At 38.9% G+C, this 15371-nt stretch overlaps 1 protein-coding gene across 2 annotated transcripts in view; it reads right to left on the minus strand.

Annotated features, from left to right (window-relative positions):
* MCC (MCC regulator of Wnt signaling pathway) overlaps nucleotides 1-15371 on the minus strand; it is a 225439-nt gene that overhangs the window by 185954 nt on the left and 24114 nt on the right. For both annotated transcript variants that reach the window (XM_075020639.1, XM_075020640.1), the window contains one exon: nucleotides 135-346. In XM_075020639.1, the coding sequence (XP_074876740.1) occupies nucleotides 135-346 (212 nt within the window). The remainder of the gene's footprint in view (nucleotides 1-134; nucleotides 347-15371) is intronic.

The raw sequence follows: 15371 nt of genomic DNA on the forward strand, positions 1-15371 counted from the left end.
GAAAGGCAACAGCAGCATGGCATTGTTTCCATGAAGGCTCAAAGGCTCTAAGGCTGGAATTAATATGGTTCTTTGGAAAAACAAAAAAGAAAAAAATTTTACAAAACTTAAAAAGAGAGGCAAAATGAACTTACAGTGTTGGCAAGTTCTAAGTAGCTTCCTCCAACAGAGTTGCTAAAATTTGAGGCCTGAACTAGAAGTCTTTGCAGAGCAGCCTGTTGAGTCACATTGCTTCCACCATACTCCAACACCTTTTGTAGCGTAAAATGACTCTGGAGGTCTGGACTCTGAAGGTCTCTTGCTCCTGAATCATACTCCCAGCTTTCCCTGGCTCCTGATAAGGCACCTAAAATGCAGAAATGGAAAAATATTCTAGTATGGACTGTGTGTAAAGAACACATAGAATCACAGAATATCTCAAGTTGGAAGAGACCCATAAGGATCATGGAGTCCAACTCCCTGCTCCCTGCAGGACTGCCTAAAACTAAACCATATGACTAAGAGCATCATCCAGATGCTCCTTGCACTCGGGCAGGCTCGGTGCAGTGACCACTTCCCTGGGGAGCCTGTTCCAGTGACAGACCACCCTCTCAGTGAAGAACCTTTTCCTAATGACCAATCTGAATTCCCCTGGTGTAGCTTCATTCCGTCTCCTCATGTCCTGTCGCTGGTCACCAGAGAGGGGAGATCAGCACCTCCCCTCCGCTGCCCCCCCGTTGAGGATGTTGTAGACTGCGAGGAGGTCACCCCTCAGGCTTCTCTTCTCCAGGCTGAACAAGCCAGGTGACCTCAGCTGCTCTCCCTTCCTTGCCCTCGAGGCCTTTCTCCATCTTGGTCGTCCTTCTCTGGACGCTGATATCTTAATGTCCTTCTGATATTGCGGCGCCCCAAACTGCACACGGGACTCGAGGTGGGGCCGCCCCGGTGCAGCGTAGAGTGGGACAATCACCTCCCTCGACCGGCTGGCTGGGCTGTGCTTGATGCACCCCAGGACACAGCCCTTTTGCCTGCCAGGGTGCACTGTTGACACATGAATAAGCTTGCTTGTCTTTCCAGAAAGAAAAAAAGCAAACAGGTCCACCACCATTACTCCTCATCTTGCACATGCTGACAATGCCAGAAAAAAAAAGTAGTAACATTTTCAATGCACAGATGATTTACTAAATTACAAGATCCAGAAGGAAAAATAAAAGCATTTGCATGCATTATTTGGTATAGAGTAAAACCAGCATAATTTACAATAGCTAAGGACCACTGAATAAGCGTCATTTATTGTGTTCAGATTGAAAAGCAGCACTGATCAGAGAACAAAAGAGGAAAACCATAATTCAACTCTTTTTATTTATTGAATACCAACACAATAAGTGAATCTTTTAGCAGTATAGTTCATCACTTTTTATGTCAGCATTGCCTTTCTTATTTTCTCAGGATTGCTTGTTTCAGTTCAAGTTTTAGAGACACATCAATCACAAGGTGTTTCATTACAAATCAGTGCAAGAATATGATCATGTAGCTAGTCGCAAACAATGAACACTTCAGAGAAAATGCCTATATTGTGAAGCTGTAGGGTTGCTGTTTCTCTGCATATAACCCTTCCAATTCTCTACAGCCAGGGACAGGCTTAAACCCTAAAACAAATTTAACAAAATGTTCTTATTTTATCAGTAACTACTTCATCCCTGGGCACTTCTGCTTCCCATACAAATGTACCACTCCTTTTAAAATATTGTTATGTTTTAGGCTCAACAATTTCCTATGGCAAAACATTCCACGGTAGATATTAGATTATTTAATAACCCTAGGCAGCACTGTAAAATTTCATATGTAGCATAATGAAGATTAAAAACAATTAAGTGACTTGTCCAAGCACACATTCTAAGTTAATAGAAAAGTCAGAACAGAATCCAGAGCTACAGAATCCAGAGCTACAGACCAGAGCAAAACTCTAAATCCACCATGCAATCATCAAACTGTAAGTAATTGTCTGTAATGCCATCATATTAGTTTGACAGCTTTTCCTTTTTATGAACTAGTTCTCTCTCTCAAATATTCATTACCATTCTAAGTGAGCCTTTACTAATCAGTGGTTATTACTTATTCAGTACAATGCCAGGGAGAAACAATAAACTATGTAATGAACTATTAGGAGAATGCCTCCCCCTTACCAAGAAAGTTGAAGCTGCAAAAGTGAAAATAGAAAACCAGCCAGAAGGGAAGCAAGACAGCAACTAAACTGTAGGTTTAGGTCAACACCCTAACACCCTGTAAAACAGTTATGCATGATAAACCAACTTAGGAAACTCAGAGATAGTTTCCCTGCATTACCATAATGACAATATGCCAGTCTTTAAACATGTAAGTAGAAAATAACACAAGACAAAAAAAAATGACATTTTATACTAATATAATTAACATGATTCATTACCACAGGTAACGACTAAAGATTAATTCAATTACTTTTACACCAAGAGCATGCACCACCGTACTTAATCTAGCTACATGTTACAAGCTCTCCAACAGAGCTGAACTAAGACTGCTTAGCAGCAGTATCTTACATTGTGTGCAGTGTACTACGACTATTGACTATGCACAGTGTTAGGTATCTCTGCCCTCTTGTGGCTACAGTACACCGTACAGCAAAAAAAAAAAAAGAAAAAGAAAAAAAAAGGCAGCAGCCCACAGAGCTGAGCAGCAGAAATGTCTCAGGAGCCTGAGGGAGACAGGGGATCAGTTCTGCTATCTCCCGGGGTTCAAAAGAGTCCGGGGAACAACTCTATCGGCACAAGCATAGCCACAGAATTAGGAGAGCTGGTTATGTCAGATTGATACTCCTCCTCTGTAAAACAGAGCTAAATATGGCACATATTTCAACAGAGCACGTGCACTAGATTTCTACTACTCAAACGACATTGTTCTGCAGAAGAGCTTTCACATTCATTCAATTAACAACAGTAGCTTTGTTGAAGACCCAAGTGGCCTTCATAGATTGCACCATCTGCTATCAGACTGGAAGCACTTACAACATTCAGCTGGCTCAGAAGTCACCTGTCAGTTACAGATGGATCCAGGAAAGATTGATTTTTTATGACTGTGTTGTGACTGTATTTTTAACCCAAGTTTTCTTAAAAGTTCAACTCTGTACTCCTAATTTAAAACATACTAAAAATGCAAGGAGAGATGACTGTTAAAAAGGAAGGCATTTCCAGTATTTTATTTTGGGCTTAACCCCAATCTCTAAATTTGCCCACTACTTTCCCAACAGATTCAAAAACTCTGGCTGTTAAGATGCTGTCCTCGTGGGTCATGCACCTTTCAAGTCTTAGCTCTGCAGGGAAACTGTGGAGGTGTCAAAACTGAGATTTCGGTTGTAACTGAAAATTCTGTCAGGAATTAACATACAACTCTTCTATGTTGCTGTAATTAACACACCACTCTTGCTCTTACAGCAGTAATCAGAAACAAGGAATCATTAGGTATGATGGCACACCAAAAGCTCATAGCTGACCTGGCAACTAGGAATCTGTAGTTCCTAAATCTGTGTTTAAGAATTAGTCTTTACAGAACTACACACATCCCATAGTAGTTTTCCCTGTTGCTCTACACTTCCTTACAATCATATGAAACATGAAATTTCTGTATTAAATGAAAGAAAATTATTATCATGAAAATTCCCGGGTAATAAGCATGCTAGAAAATTGATGACTAAGCAGAAGAAAAAAAATAAATTAGTTACACAATATTTATATCAGCCAAGTAATATTAAAGCATGTAATTGTTTCCAAATTATATAAGTAACATTCCAATTCCAGAGTAAGACAATTGAACCAATCCTTTTTGGAATGAACAGATACATGAGACTTCTCTAAAAGTATAAAAGCTTCTGATTCTACACATGCTTCTACACAAGTATTCCTTTAATTGCCTTCATAGCACTACTACCACTTGCCTGTCTTGACCTGTAATTAATTTTGGGTGAAATTCATGTTATAGCAAACATTCAGTACCTAACAGGAACTTTTTGTTTCTAGCCTTTTGCAGAGTAGAGGAGTGGAGCATCTGAGTGTACATGGATCCATTAGTACTAGTCAGGTCAATAACAGCAGGGCAACCTAGATCTCGTCTGAAACATTTATTTAAAGATTTTTGTCTTCTGCAGGTTTTCCTGTTCATTTAGTTAGCCCCAGCTCTTGCTTATTTCCTTACAATTTACAATTATTTAACCTTTGACATGCGATGTCACATTTAAGAAAAACAAAGGACAGATTAATTTGATGACACATACACATACAAGATTCCATAATCACAGATAAAATTTCAATTGGTGAATTGTACCAAAGCTGTTTAAAGTAACTTTAATCAATTCCCTTGACAAATATCACTATGATAGGACACCTTACCCATCTGCATTGAGACTTCTTGATAGCTTAATCTTCCTTTATCACCTGCAAAGCTCCCAGTAACAGTACAGAGGTCTGTGTTCTGGTACTGGTGTCACCCTACCATGCTGACCTGAAAGAAAATAGCATTTCATCTTCTCTACTAGCAGTTAACCTTCTGCCTAGAAGGCTTGTATTCTGCAACAGAGAAGCAGGTGCCTACCATAACTGCAAGTCTACCCATACAGCCAGGCTTTTTGGTTTGGTAAAGGTTAACTTTACCAGGCTATGCTGATGGACCAAGCACTATGTGTTTTCATCTTTGCTCATAGAGTAGGGAAGATAACCCATCAAGATGGCAGGGTGCTGAAGATGTATTAGTTGCTGAAAGGATCTAGGATATCAGGAGAAGTGAGGTACTGTAAGATGAGCCCTGCATCAGCTTCTCAAATGAGTGCGGCTTAAGAATGGCAGACATGAAGACAGCTGACAATGTAATACACTATAAGCACAACCAGCCTCTAGGTCATATAGCTACACCTCACACAATGAGGAGAGTCTTAACAGCAGAGACCTGAAGTCTGATCACTGTTTTCCATAAGGCAACAGTGACATTTAGCTACTTAAACTTATTTGAGGAACTCCCGATGTTTAACACAGAATATGATTTATATGTGCACTGGGCACAGCTCACAGCTTCTGGGAGAAATTTTGTTCTAGAATAGGATGATTTTACTGCTGAGTGGGCAGTGTCAAGTCCTCTCAGTTCAGTGTCTCAAAACCTGTTTCAATCAGCCATGATTTTGTAATCAGAAGTTGCATAATTACTTTAAAACATTTTCTTCATGCCTTATTACTTGTATACAACAATTCCTGCAGATACGGTCCACCTGATTCTACCATCTCATTTCACACACCAGATCACTCAATAGGCATAAACAGGTTAGATTTAGGCAATCAGTGACTTTACAGTTTCCTCAGGCAAGCCAGACAGTTCCTCTCTTTTCCACTTCCATTGTGTTCAACATCCAAAATTCAGATTCTGACTACCTGAAGACAATCCTACTGTATTCCAAAAGCTTTATCTTACCAGAAGAATGGTTATTTTTCAGCTTTTTTTTTTTTGGCTAATCTTTCATTCAACAGTTAAAATGTGACAACCTATCAAAAACAGGGGGAATTTTGAACACTTACTCTATTATTCAATGAAGGCAAGAGGGAGATTTGCAAAAAGCACTAGTCATTTCAAAGCTCCCTACTAACTTCAGTAAAAATGGTTTTGGAGGTAAGAGCACCATGGACTGAAGGGAAAAACATACAAAACTAACAAAGAATGGTCATTTTGCACTTAGTAGTCAGCTGAATAAGATGTCCAGGAGTAGGCCTAGCTATAATAAATGGGGGGTAGGGCAGGAAACCAAGAGGAATGGAGAATAAGTCTTTGGACATTCAGACATACAGCTCCCATAAGCTGATGCAAAAATTACAAGGGCCAACTTTAAAGAAAATTTAGAAGTTGAAGAGAGCTCTGATTGCTCAAGCAACGTATGAAGTACAGTAAATCATAACAACTGAAAAGAAGCTATGCTCCAATGAAGGATCAACTTTACACTAAGCCAACCTGACTAGAGAAGTGAAAATTATAAAGTTGTATTTAGAGCTTATCAAAACTATTTCCATTGTTTTCTACATAACAACACATGTCTCTGTAAAACCAATGTTCTCCATAACACATTAGAAAACAAGTGTTTTCTCTCACATCCTGCTGCCTGTGATACTTTTCCTGGAAGAGTTATAGGAAACTAATGAGGAAGCAGGGACAGCTTTTTTGTTCACAAAAACCTTCTGGTAGAACTGCTTATGTCTGGAATAGAACCTACTTAAAACCACAAGATAATCACAAGAGGCTCCATGCAAGGCATGGAACCACTCCCATACAGGAATCAAAGACCGAAGGCTTCAGCTTCACTGTCCATGGTTACCACCTGCTACACGCCTGAAGCCTGTCAGCTAGAGTAACTCTTTCCTATTTAAGAAAAACACACTTTAAAACCTATTTATTATTTTGCATCAGATGACAAAACAGTATGAAAGACAGCATGGCAACAGAGTGATGATAATAACTGATCCTCACATACAAAGGTGTGTAAGAATGTTCATTTAAAAATACAGAAAGCTGTCTGTTAAATATCTATTACAAGTTCTGGGAGAATTCAGAATAAAAGAGGTTTGGGGATTTTTTTTGGTAAAAAAAAGTGTGCAGAGGCATAATTTTTAAATGCATTCTCAACTCAGCATTCAGTCCTGGAGAAGGTTCTCATCAGAACCTTTTGGAACTCTTCTCCAGTGACCTAGAAGGAAGTAAACTGCTATGGGAGAAGCAGTTATGGGAAATGATGAATCTCCAAGACAAGGGTCTGTGGGATCACTATCTAGGTTTTGTTCCTCCCACCATACCGTTATCCGGTTTGATGAACACTGCATAGAAGATATTGTGTTGGGCTATGTTATTTCAGCCCTTTCCTCACTAGGATTGGAAGTGAGGATAACAGGCTCTAAAGGAAGGAAGCTATAGCTACACCCCTGACTAACTAAGGCAACTTACTCCATGGGAGAAATCTGTTTCATGAAATTAGATCTAAGAGGAAAATTGAACCAAATCAATCATTTTCGCTCTAAAGAAGAAAAGCCTTGGATTTCTCAGAAAAATGCATCTTTGATAATTTTTGTTTAGATTTAGTGTTTCCTAAAACCCCCAAAGAACAAAAAGCTTCAGAACACTTCAATATTATGCCAAGACAAGAAAGTATACTTTGAAAGACTATAAGCAGCATTCTATATGCCTTTACTAGTACCAGGAACATACAATACAATGCACATGCTTGATAGCATTACAGAGATCACAGAAATACTCCTCAGTATCAAGTAAATGACCTAACAGAGCGTAATGTTTCTGGCATGAAAATATGACAAAGAATAAATGGAAAGAGAAGTCAAGATTTGATTCAAAGAGTAAAATTCTTCGCCTTTGAGAACATATAAAACTAATACTCACAACAGACAAGAATTCTCTTGTAGACATAATTCCGTAAAATAAATCTTCACCAATTATGTTTCTCAGTGACCACTGAAGGCTCATGCACAGTTTTAGGTGTGTATCATAAGTGTAGTACGTACACCAAGTGCAGTCAGCTCACACTTCATCTCCCCTGTGTCCCTGAACTACAGTTATAACATCTTCACTTTCTACTGGTATGTTTCTTAAAATCATCACAAAACCTGAACCGTATTTCAGGTTCACTGAAGTATGCTCAATATTGGTACATTCAGAATTCAGGAATTGTGGCATTTTGTGCTGCCAGACTCACTATAGGGTATAACTATAGAGTAAAACTGGGAAATACTTAAATGCAACTTTAAAGAAATTAGAACAGTTTGCAACTCAACCAGCACTCTCACTTGCTAAACGTTGTGGTTTAAACCCAGCCAGCAACTAAGCCCCACACAGCCGCTCGCTCACTCCCCCCATGGCAGGATGGGGGAGAGATCAGAAGAGTAAAAGTGAGACAACTCGTGGGTTGAGATAAAGACACTTTAATAGGTAAAGCAAAAGCCATGCACACAAGCAAGGCAAAACAAGGAATTCACTCAGCACTTCCCATCGGCAGGCAGGTGTTCAGCCATCTCCGGGGAAGACTTGGGAAGACAAACGCCATCAGTCTGAATGTCCCCTTCCTTCCCCTGCTTCCTTCTTCTTCCTCCAGCTTTATATGCTGAGCATGACACCATATGGTGTGGAATATCCCTGTGGTCATTTGGGGTCAGCTGTCCTGGCCATGTCCCCTCCCAACTTCTTGTGCCCCCCCAGCCTGCTCGCTGGTGGGGTGGGGGGAGAAGCAGAAAAGGCCTGGACTCTGTGTGAGCACTGCTCAGCAGTAACGACAACAGCCCTGGGTTACCAACACTGTTCTCAGCACAAACCCAAAACGTAGCCCCATAGCAGCTACTATGAAGAAAAGTAACTATCCCAGCTGAAACCAGGACACTAAAGCAATGCTAACATCTCTTTTTTTAGGCTTTTGTGTTTTGATTTTTTACACTCCATGATATATTTTTCTAAGCAGATTTTTACCAAGTACAAAAACTACTTAAAATCTTAAGAAAAATAAACTGAATGCCTACGCAAAAATTGGACAGATAAAAGAATGAGCTTGCCGAGAACAAAATCATAAAGTAGACAATCAAAGTTTGTATCAGGTAACTCATTCCTTATAAAGTCTTGAAAAAGTGAAACATTTAGTGAAGTGTCTAGTGAAAGAAAAAGTTCTTCTCATTACAATTTCCCAGTCACGAAACACAGTTTTGTGGATGAAGAAGCTGGGCTTCTTAAACCAGTAGCCTAAGCCATGCATATTAACAAATGCTTGTGGAATTTCCGTCAAATGACCTTCCTCAAATTTATTTCAATTACTGTAGAAATGCATGTGTGTAAACTATTGTGGTTTCAGTATTTGCCAGCTGACTGGCATTGGCCATAAAGGAAATGATGAAACAGAAAACAAAAAGCAGCACACAATCCATGACACCTTCATACACCTGTCCTTGAATCTGAAATTATTTAAGATTATCATTGAGACACAACAACCATTTCCTCTGTTCAGACACAAGAAATGGAAGATGAGAATGACTTATCAACAGTCTAGAAATCCAGGTCCCCTAGAGCCCAGTGTTGTTTAATTACCAAACTAAATTTTGGCAGAACACTGATGGCTAACAACTGCATTGTACTCAGGAACTCAATCTAATATTTCATTTGAAGTTTATAGTAAGGGAGACAATAATCCTTTTTCCCCTGGAAATTAATGATTTCTAGTACAAAGGGGTATATAAGGAAAGGAGGAAAAAATAAGGAAAAAGGGCACATAAAACCTGAAATGATACAGAGGCTAGGTGAAGTTCCAACATACCTTCCAAGTACAGTATCTGTACTGTATGCACTGTACTTTTGAAAAAAGTTATCTTCCCTCATATGGCAATTTTCTCTGTATGTGAACAACGAGCTCCCCCTCCAGATTATCTTCCACTCAAGTCAATCTCAGTTTGGATCTGACTTCAATTTGTGTGTACCAAAGCAAACAAACAAAACTTCCTGAGTTTGTTGTCTGTCATTGTCATTTTGTTGCTTGCTGTTTTATGAACCATAGTACATCAGACCTACACTGGTGGTATTACAAGTGGGCAGGTGAAGAGCACGTCACCATGTAAGTCAGGAGAGGGTAAGGAGAAATGTGCTGAAAAGCAACTCTTGTTTTACAAAAGCTAGAGAGTGGGATGTATCACAGTGCTTATCCCTGAGCCAAATGAAGCACGGCCTCTATGAAAATCCCAGCTGCACTCTTTTGGTTTCTCAAGCTTATCACAGTTTGTGTACATAGCATAAACTGGGACAAAAGTGATGCTGTAATCCAGTTCCACGCTCTATAGAGGAAGCCACAGCTCCATGTCTTGCCACCTGAGTTGACCAAGAAGCATGGACAGCTGTAACGTTCCACTGGAACAAGCCCGATCTCTGGTCCTCTGTAGAGCTGCATGGTGCTAAGAGGGCCAAGGACGAGGTGCCAATTCCAGCTACGTGCTTGTGTCTGGGCCAACCATTCTATTGACTCCTGGTAGCAGCAGCTATCAAGAAGGACAGCTTCCTGCGTTCCTCCGTGGCACCTCTGCCCACCGGTCTGTCTGTCCTCCCCCTTCCCTCCAATTTTTTAAGTTATTTGGTAATATCAAAGACATTTGATAGTGGTGTCAAAGTCTCAAATATACTAAATTCCTCTAAGTTCTTTGGAAGGCAGGGAGATGACAGACTCTGTTAGTGCTCCTGCGGAGAAAAACAATGCAATGTGATGCAATGGTCAACCCTGAATAGACACACGGCGGGGGGGGGGGGGGGGGGGGGGGGGCGGAACACACACACACACACACACACACACGCACACGCACATTGAAGGAGGAGGTCAGGAAATTGAAACAAAGCAAAAAGAATTTGTTCCTCGTACAACAAAAGGGTAAGCTGTGCTACTCCAGGCTGCAGGACATGGCGAATGCTTATAAACCCCAGCATGGGTTCAGAGACTCAGTCCTGTAAGACAGTATTACAGAAGGAGGGAGGCAATGCATGTGTGAATGAGTGCAACTATCTCTAGTTCAAAGTCCCTGAACTGAAATTTAATAGGGAAGCATCGTTACATGTTCACCCAGTTCCTATTATCTTCTCTAACCATTTGCTTTGCTAAGAGACAGGATACCATTTCAGAATAACCTCTGGTCTAATGCAGATTAGCTGTTCTTACATTTTACAATTATTCAAACCATAAGAAAGCTTCAACCAAGTCTGTTGCCCTATTAGATATCAGAGAACCCATTCTGCAGGGATGACTTGCATGCTTCATAGATTTACTAGTGTTTAACATATACCATACAGTGCAGTTCTAATAAGATTAGTCCACTGTCAATTACAAATCCCTTCAAAATCCAGGTTCATATATTCTGCGGCTCATAGAACTTAGCACTCTACATTTCTTAAAAAAAAAAAAAAAAAAAATTACCTGTATTCTGTTGCTTTGCACAAAGATGGTGGTATCAAACAAACATTTAAAGGTAATAAACTGAATCACTTACAGTTAATGAAGTTTGTATGTAGTAAAAGTTGGCCTAGCAGATATTCACAGCTTTTCCAGTCAAACAAATCTAAAGTGAAACTTTGCTTATAAATCTCAAGAAAATCTGCAGCACACCTTTGAGTCCAAATGAGCTTTGTAGTTTTAAATTAAATATAGCATAAATAAATGTAATCACTGCATCAGTTTCTTGAAAGAAATTTATTTGCAGTTAAGATCAAACGTGGAATTAATGCAAAGCAAATGTAATGATTTTTCAGCCTCAACTGGCCTGCCTCTCAAGTTTACCAATAAGTTTAATCTGAGGCTGCATTTCTACTATTCCTTTGACTAATTCTCATGCTTGATCCACAAAGTAAATAAATTATCATATCAAATTTTCAAGGGACTTACTTTCAGTAAAGAGAACAGAGGAGCTGGCTATGAATTAATTACTAACTACTACCCTACAGTCAAAGATTGCTTATGGACTCTGGTATTCATAACTATTTATCTAGAATATGAAATCAGATCAGTAAGTACATGCAGCTTTCAGTGGGACAGGAAACCATTCACCTTTCTAAAGAAAGAATTATTAATAAACAGTACAATTTCTTGTTCATCCTCAAAAACAATGGGTACTAGAAATAGACTATTTTTTATCATGGGAAAAATGGCAATTTGCTAATTACCTGTAAAGAGCTAGACAAATCTATACAACATACAATATAAATAATTCTAATTCTAGTTTCTATACAAGACATATAAAACTATGTAACACTGACAAACCTGAAAGAAGCCACAACTGTTGAGGCAACTTCCTGCCTTAAATCATGAGAGGTGTAGTTCTGCTTTATTATAGGCTCTCATTCACCAAGCAATCCACTTCCATCACTCACTAGACGATTCACACAGATTTAATGTGCCTATCATGGCTTTTGGTCTCCATAACTGGAAATAGGACCCACAGATCTCATCAGTAACTGACATTCTTCCTGTATTTCCTACTGAAATGATATATTAAAGAGTCAGGTAGCACATGGTCACTGCAAGATTCCAGCAACACTTTCAAAAGTGATTTATTAATTTTTATTGTATTTTAAACAATGTCAGAAGAACATTAACAGAGTTCACATTCCATTTCACTTATAGAAAAATTACTGGTTATTACTTGCAAATTATTGTTAAAGCTCCCATTGACAGTAACAGTGTAGGGCAAGAACTACAATACATTATAAAAGCTTTCAGTTGCTGATATCCAAGCAGCAAAAAGCATTACTCTAATAACTTGCAAAATGTCTTTATTCATGCAATTGAATAAAAGATTAAACTTTTAAATCTATACACTCATTTGATTGTCAAGATCATAGATAGAGATGGCAGGTTTGGCTTACTGAGCACAGGTATGACTGGGTATTAATAAACCTGAGTCTTGTACCTTGACTAAAATAGTCAGCTGGTTTCCTTACTTCTGCATCCCACCTGGAAACACAGGAGTGGAAACATCTGTTGGGCAAAACTACTAGAATAAAAAATGATGGGTGAGATGAAGTTCAATAGTCATTTAGATGTAATTTTTCTTAGGACCTTTTTCCCAGTTATTTTCTTTATAATGAAATGCAAAAATCATAGGTAGCAAATATAAACTTTTATTTATATATATGCATATGTTTTTGCATTCTTTGTTAAGAAATTATGAACAGCCACAAGAAAAGCCTGCAGAAAATGCTGTCTGACTGCTAATCTCTGCACAATTACATATCATGACAGAGGTTGGATTCCTTTGCTCCAGATCACAAGGACTCCCACTACTCAGTGACAGTCAAATGAATTTTGAAATTTTTTAATTTATACACCTCACATGGATAGATGATAACAGCTTTCAAGGATTATCAGCAGCTGACACATTACGTAGAAATTAGCCTTGAAAAAGCCCTGTAAACTATCTTTGAAAATAATGTTTATTAAAAACACTGTTCTTTTTCTGAAAGAAAAAAAAAAAAAAACCACACAGAAAAAGAATATCCACCAAGTTTATATGTTTGATGATGTCTCCCGTATTAAACAATGTTTAGAAAGCAATAGCAAACAGTCAATACAACACAGTCAACTCTTTGATCACTAGTGAGTACATACGTGAGACCCCAAAGACAGGAAAGGCATAGAAGCACATGCAGATTTTAATTCAAGCTTGACTGCAAGTATAATTCCTCAGCTCTCATTATGTTCATACTCTGTGCAGTGTTTATATCACAGAAATATATTAGAGTGGTGTTTCCTTGACTCTTTTTAAAAAAAAAAAAAAGATCTGTAGAACATCTTGAACAGTGCTGCCACAATGGTTTTCTTTTACAACCAAATAAAAACCAGTTGCATTCTAAAGGCTCATTATTATTATTTCCTACCACCCTGTTTTTTATTCACATGGGGCAGCATCTCCATATGTTCTCTAATTACTAAAAAGTCTTACAGAATCTGCAAGAGTCAAGGCAGGACAAGTACAAAAAACATTAATTCCCCATAGGTCTAAAAACACAGTATGGTAAAATAGTCAGGCTTCATCAGCACAGAGCAAAATATACCAAGGCAGGAAATTCAAAGGTCTTCTGGACTTAATTTTTCAAAAAAAAGTTATGAAAAGAAATATGAATTCACTCACCAACTTTAAAAATACATTAAATTACTCTTGTACAACTAACAGGAATTGGAAAATAGAAGAAAACAGTAGGGATTGAATTGTATGCATTAACAATTTTGAATGTTCATGTATGACTTTTTTGGCAGCAATTAATAAGGATTTCTTTGTGGGATACATTTTGAGACTAGTACAGACCTTTCTCTGGTAAAGCTTAGGACCCATCTTTAGCCTTGATTATCACAAACCATAATTATTAGGCTGGTCTGTCTAAGAAAGAAGATTTTAAACCCCAAGTTGCTAGAAATCTGGTCAGCAAACAGGGAAACTTTGTACAGCAGTCTGAGGGCAGAAGAGTTTTCTGTTTTGCGGGAAAATACAACACTGGCAGCATTGAAAAAACAGGCAACAGAGGCAGAAGATAATTTTATGAGCTAGGGAACACACACCATCCTTAACCCAGTAAAAAAAGATATTAGGCATGATCTTGGTTCTTAACTGTTGTCTGATACAGCTCCTGAAAGAGATTCATGGGCTGGAAATACAATTGAGCCCAAGGATGATACAGTACAGACAGTGATGGAGAAATGGGCATAGAAACTACGGAGTTAATTGTCTTGCAATTCAAGAATATATATGAAAGAAGGATAAACAGAGGAAATGTTAACAACAAAACACCTCTATGACAAAATATGACTGAAGCAGTAAAAGACATGAGATAGAGAATAAACAGAGCTATGAAACAGATTTGCTATGCCAAGCCAAAAGCCAATGAGCATGAGATGTTGGGATGGTGAGGGAGCAGTGCAGTCAATCTAAAAAGCAAGAGGATAAGGAAATCACCAAGGATACAAAGCAAACAAGGAAAATTTGAATGGCTGAGATGACCAGCCAAAAACACATGCAGAGTTACTAGGAGAGAGAATAACGTGCTAAACCCACCCCCCAATAAATAAATAAATAAACAAACCCCAAACACAAAACCAAACCCCCAAACCAACACATGCCAAATTTTACATTCTAGGAGACCGACTACTGAAAAAATAAAGACAGGTGTTGACTGACCAGTAAACCCGTACCATGGAAGAAGGCTCAGAGGAGATGGGCCAGGGTAACATGCCGATGATGCTCAGGGAATAATGCAGGGTTCTACTGATCACAGCTGTTTGCAAAGAAGCCGACTTGATCTCAACACCAAGCTGGCCCGAGGGTGGTCTTTGCTTTAGGTAAACAGCTATCAACAGCTGAGTCAATCAGTGGTGTGTTTCTCCCTGAGTTCATTAAACAAGTGTGAATGTCTCCCTGAGTTAGGCAGGCCAACATGGGGGAGGTGTATACGTGGCTCAGCCCAACATAAAGACTATAAAAACATGAACAACAATTTCAAACAGAGCAATGGGCTTGAGCTGCCTTCAACCCACACACGTCCTCCCGACGAGACTGGGGATGCCCTGTGTCATGATGGTGGGCATATTAGAGAGACACTGGGAATCACATTGGTACTGTGATTGAACTGTCTATTGCAATTGCTATATTCTGCTATGTGTAACTTACATTTGTATTGTGTTTTCAGTGTGTTTTGTATCACTTCACTAAATCAGAAATACCGTGTAACAGCAACTATCTTCAGATAAGTAAATCTGATGTTGAACAGCACACCCTACACACTTGGAATATCTAAAAGAACCTGGTCAGAGAGAACTGGAC

Source organism: Buteo buteo, chromosome Z (assembly GCF_964188355.1).
Source record: "Buteo buteo chromosome Z, bButBut1.hap1.1, whole genome shotgun sequence".
NCBI lineage: Eukaryota > Metazoa > Chordata > Aves > Accipitriformes > Accipitridae > Buteo > Buteo buteo.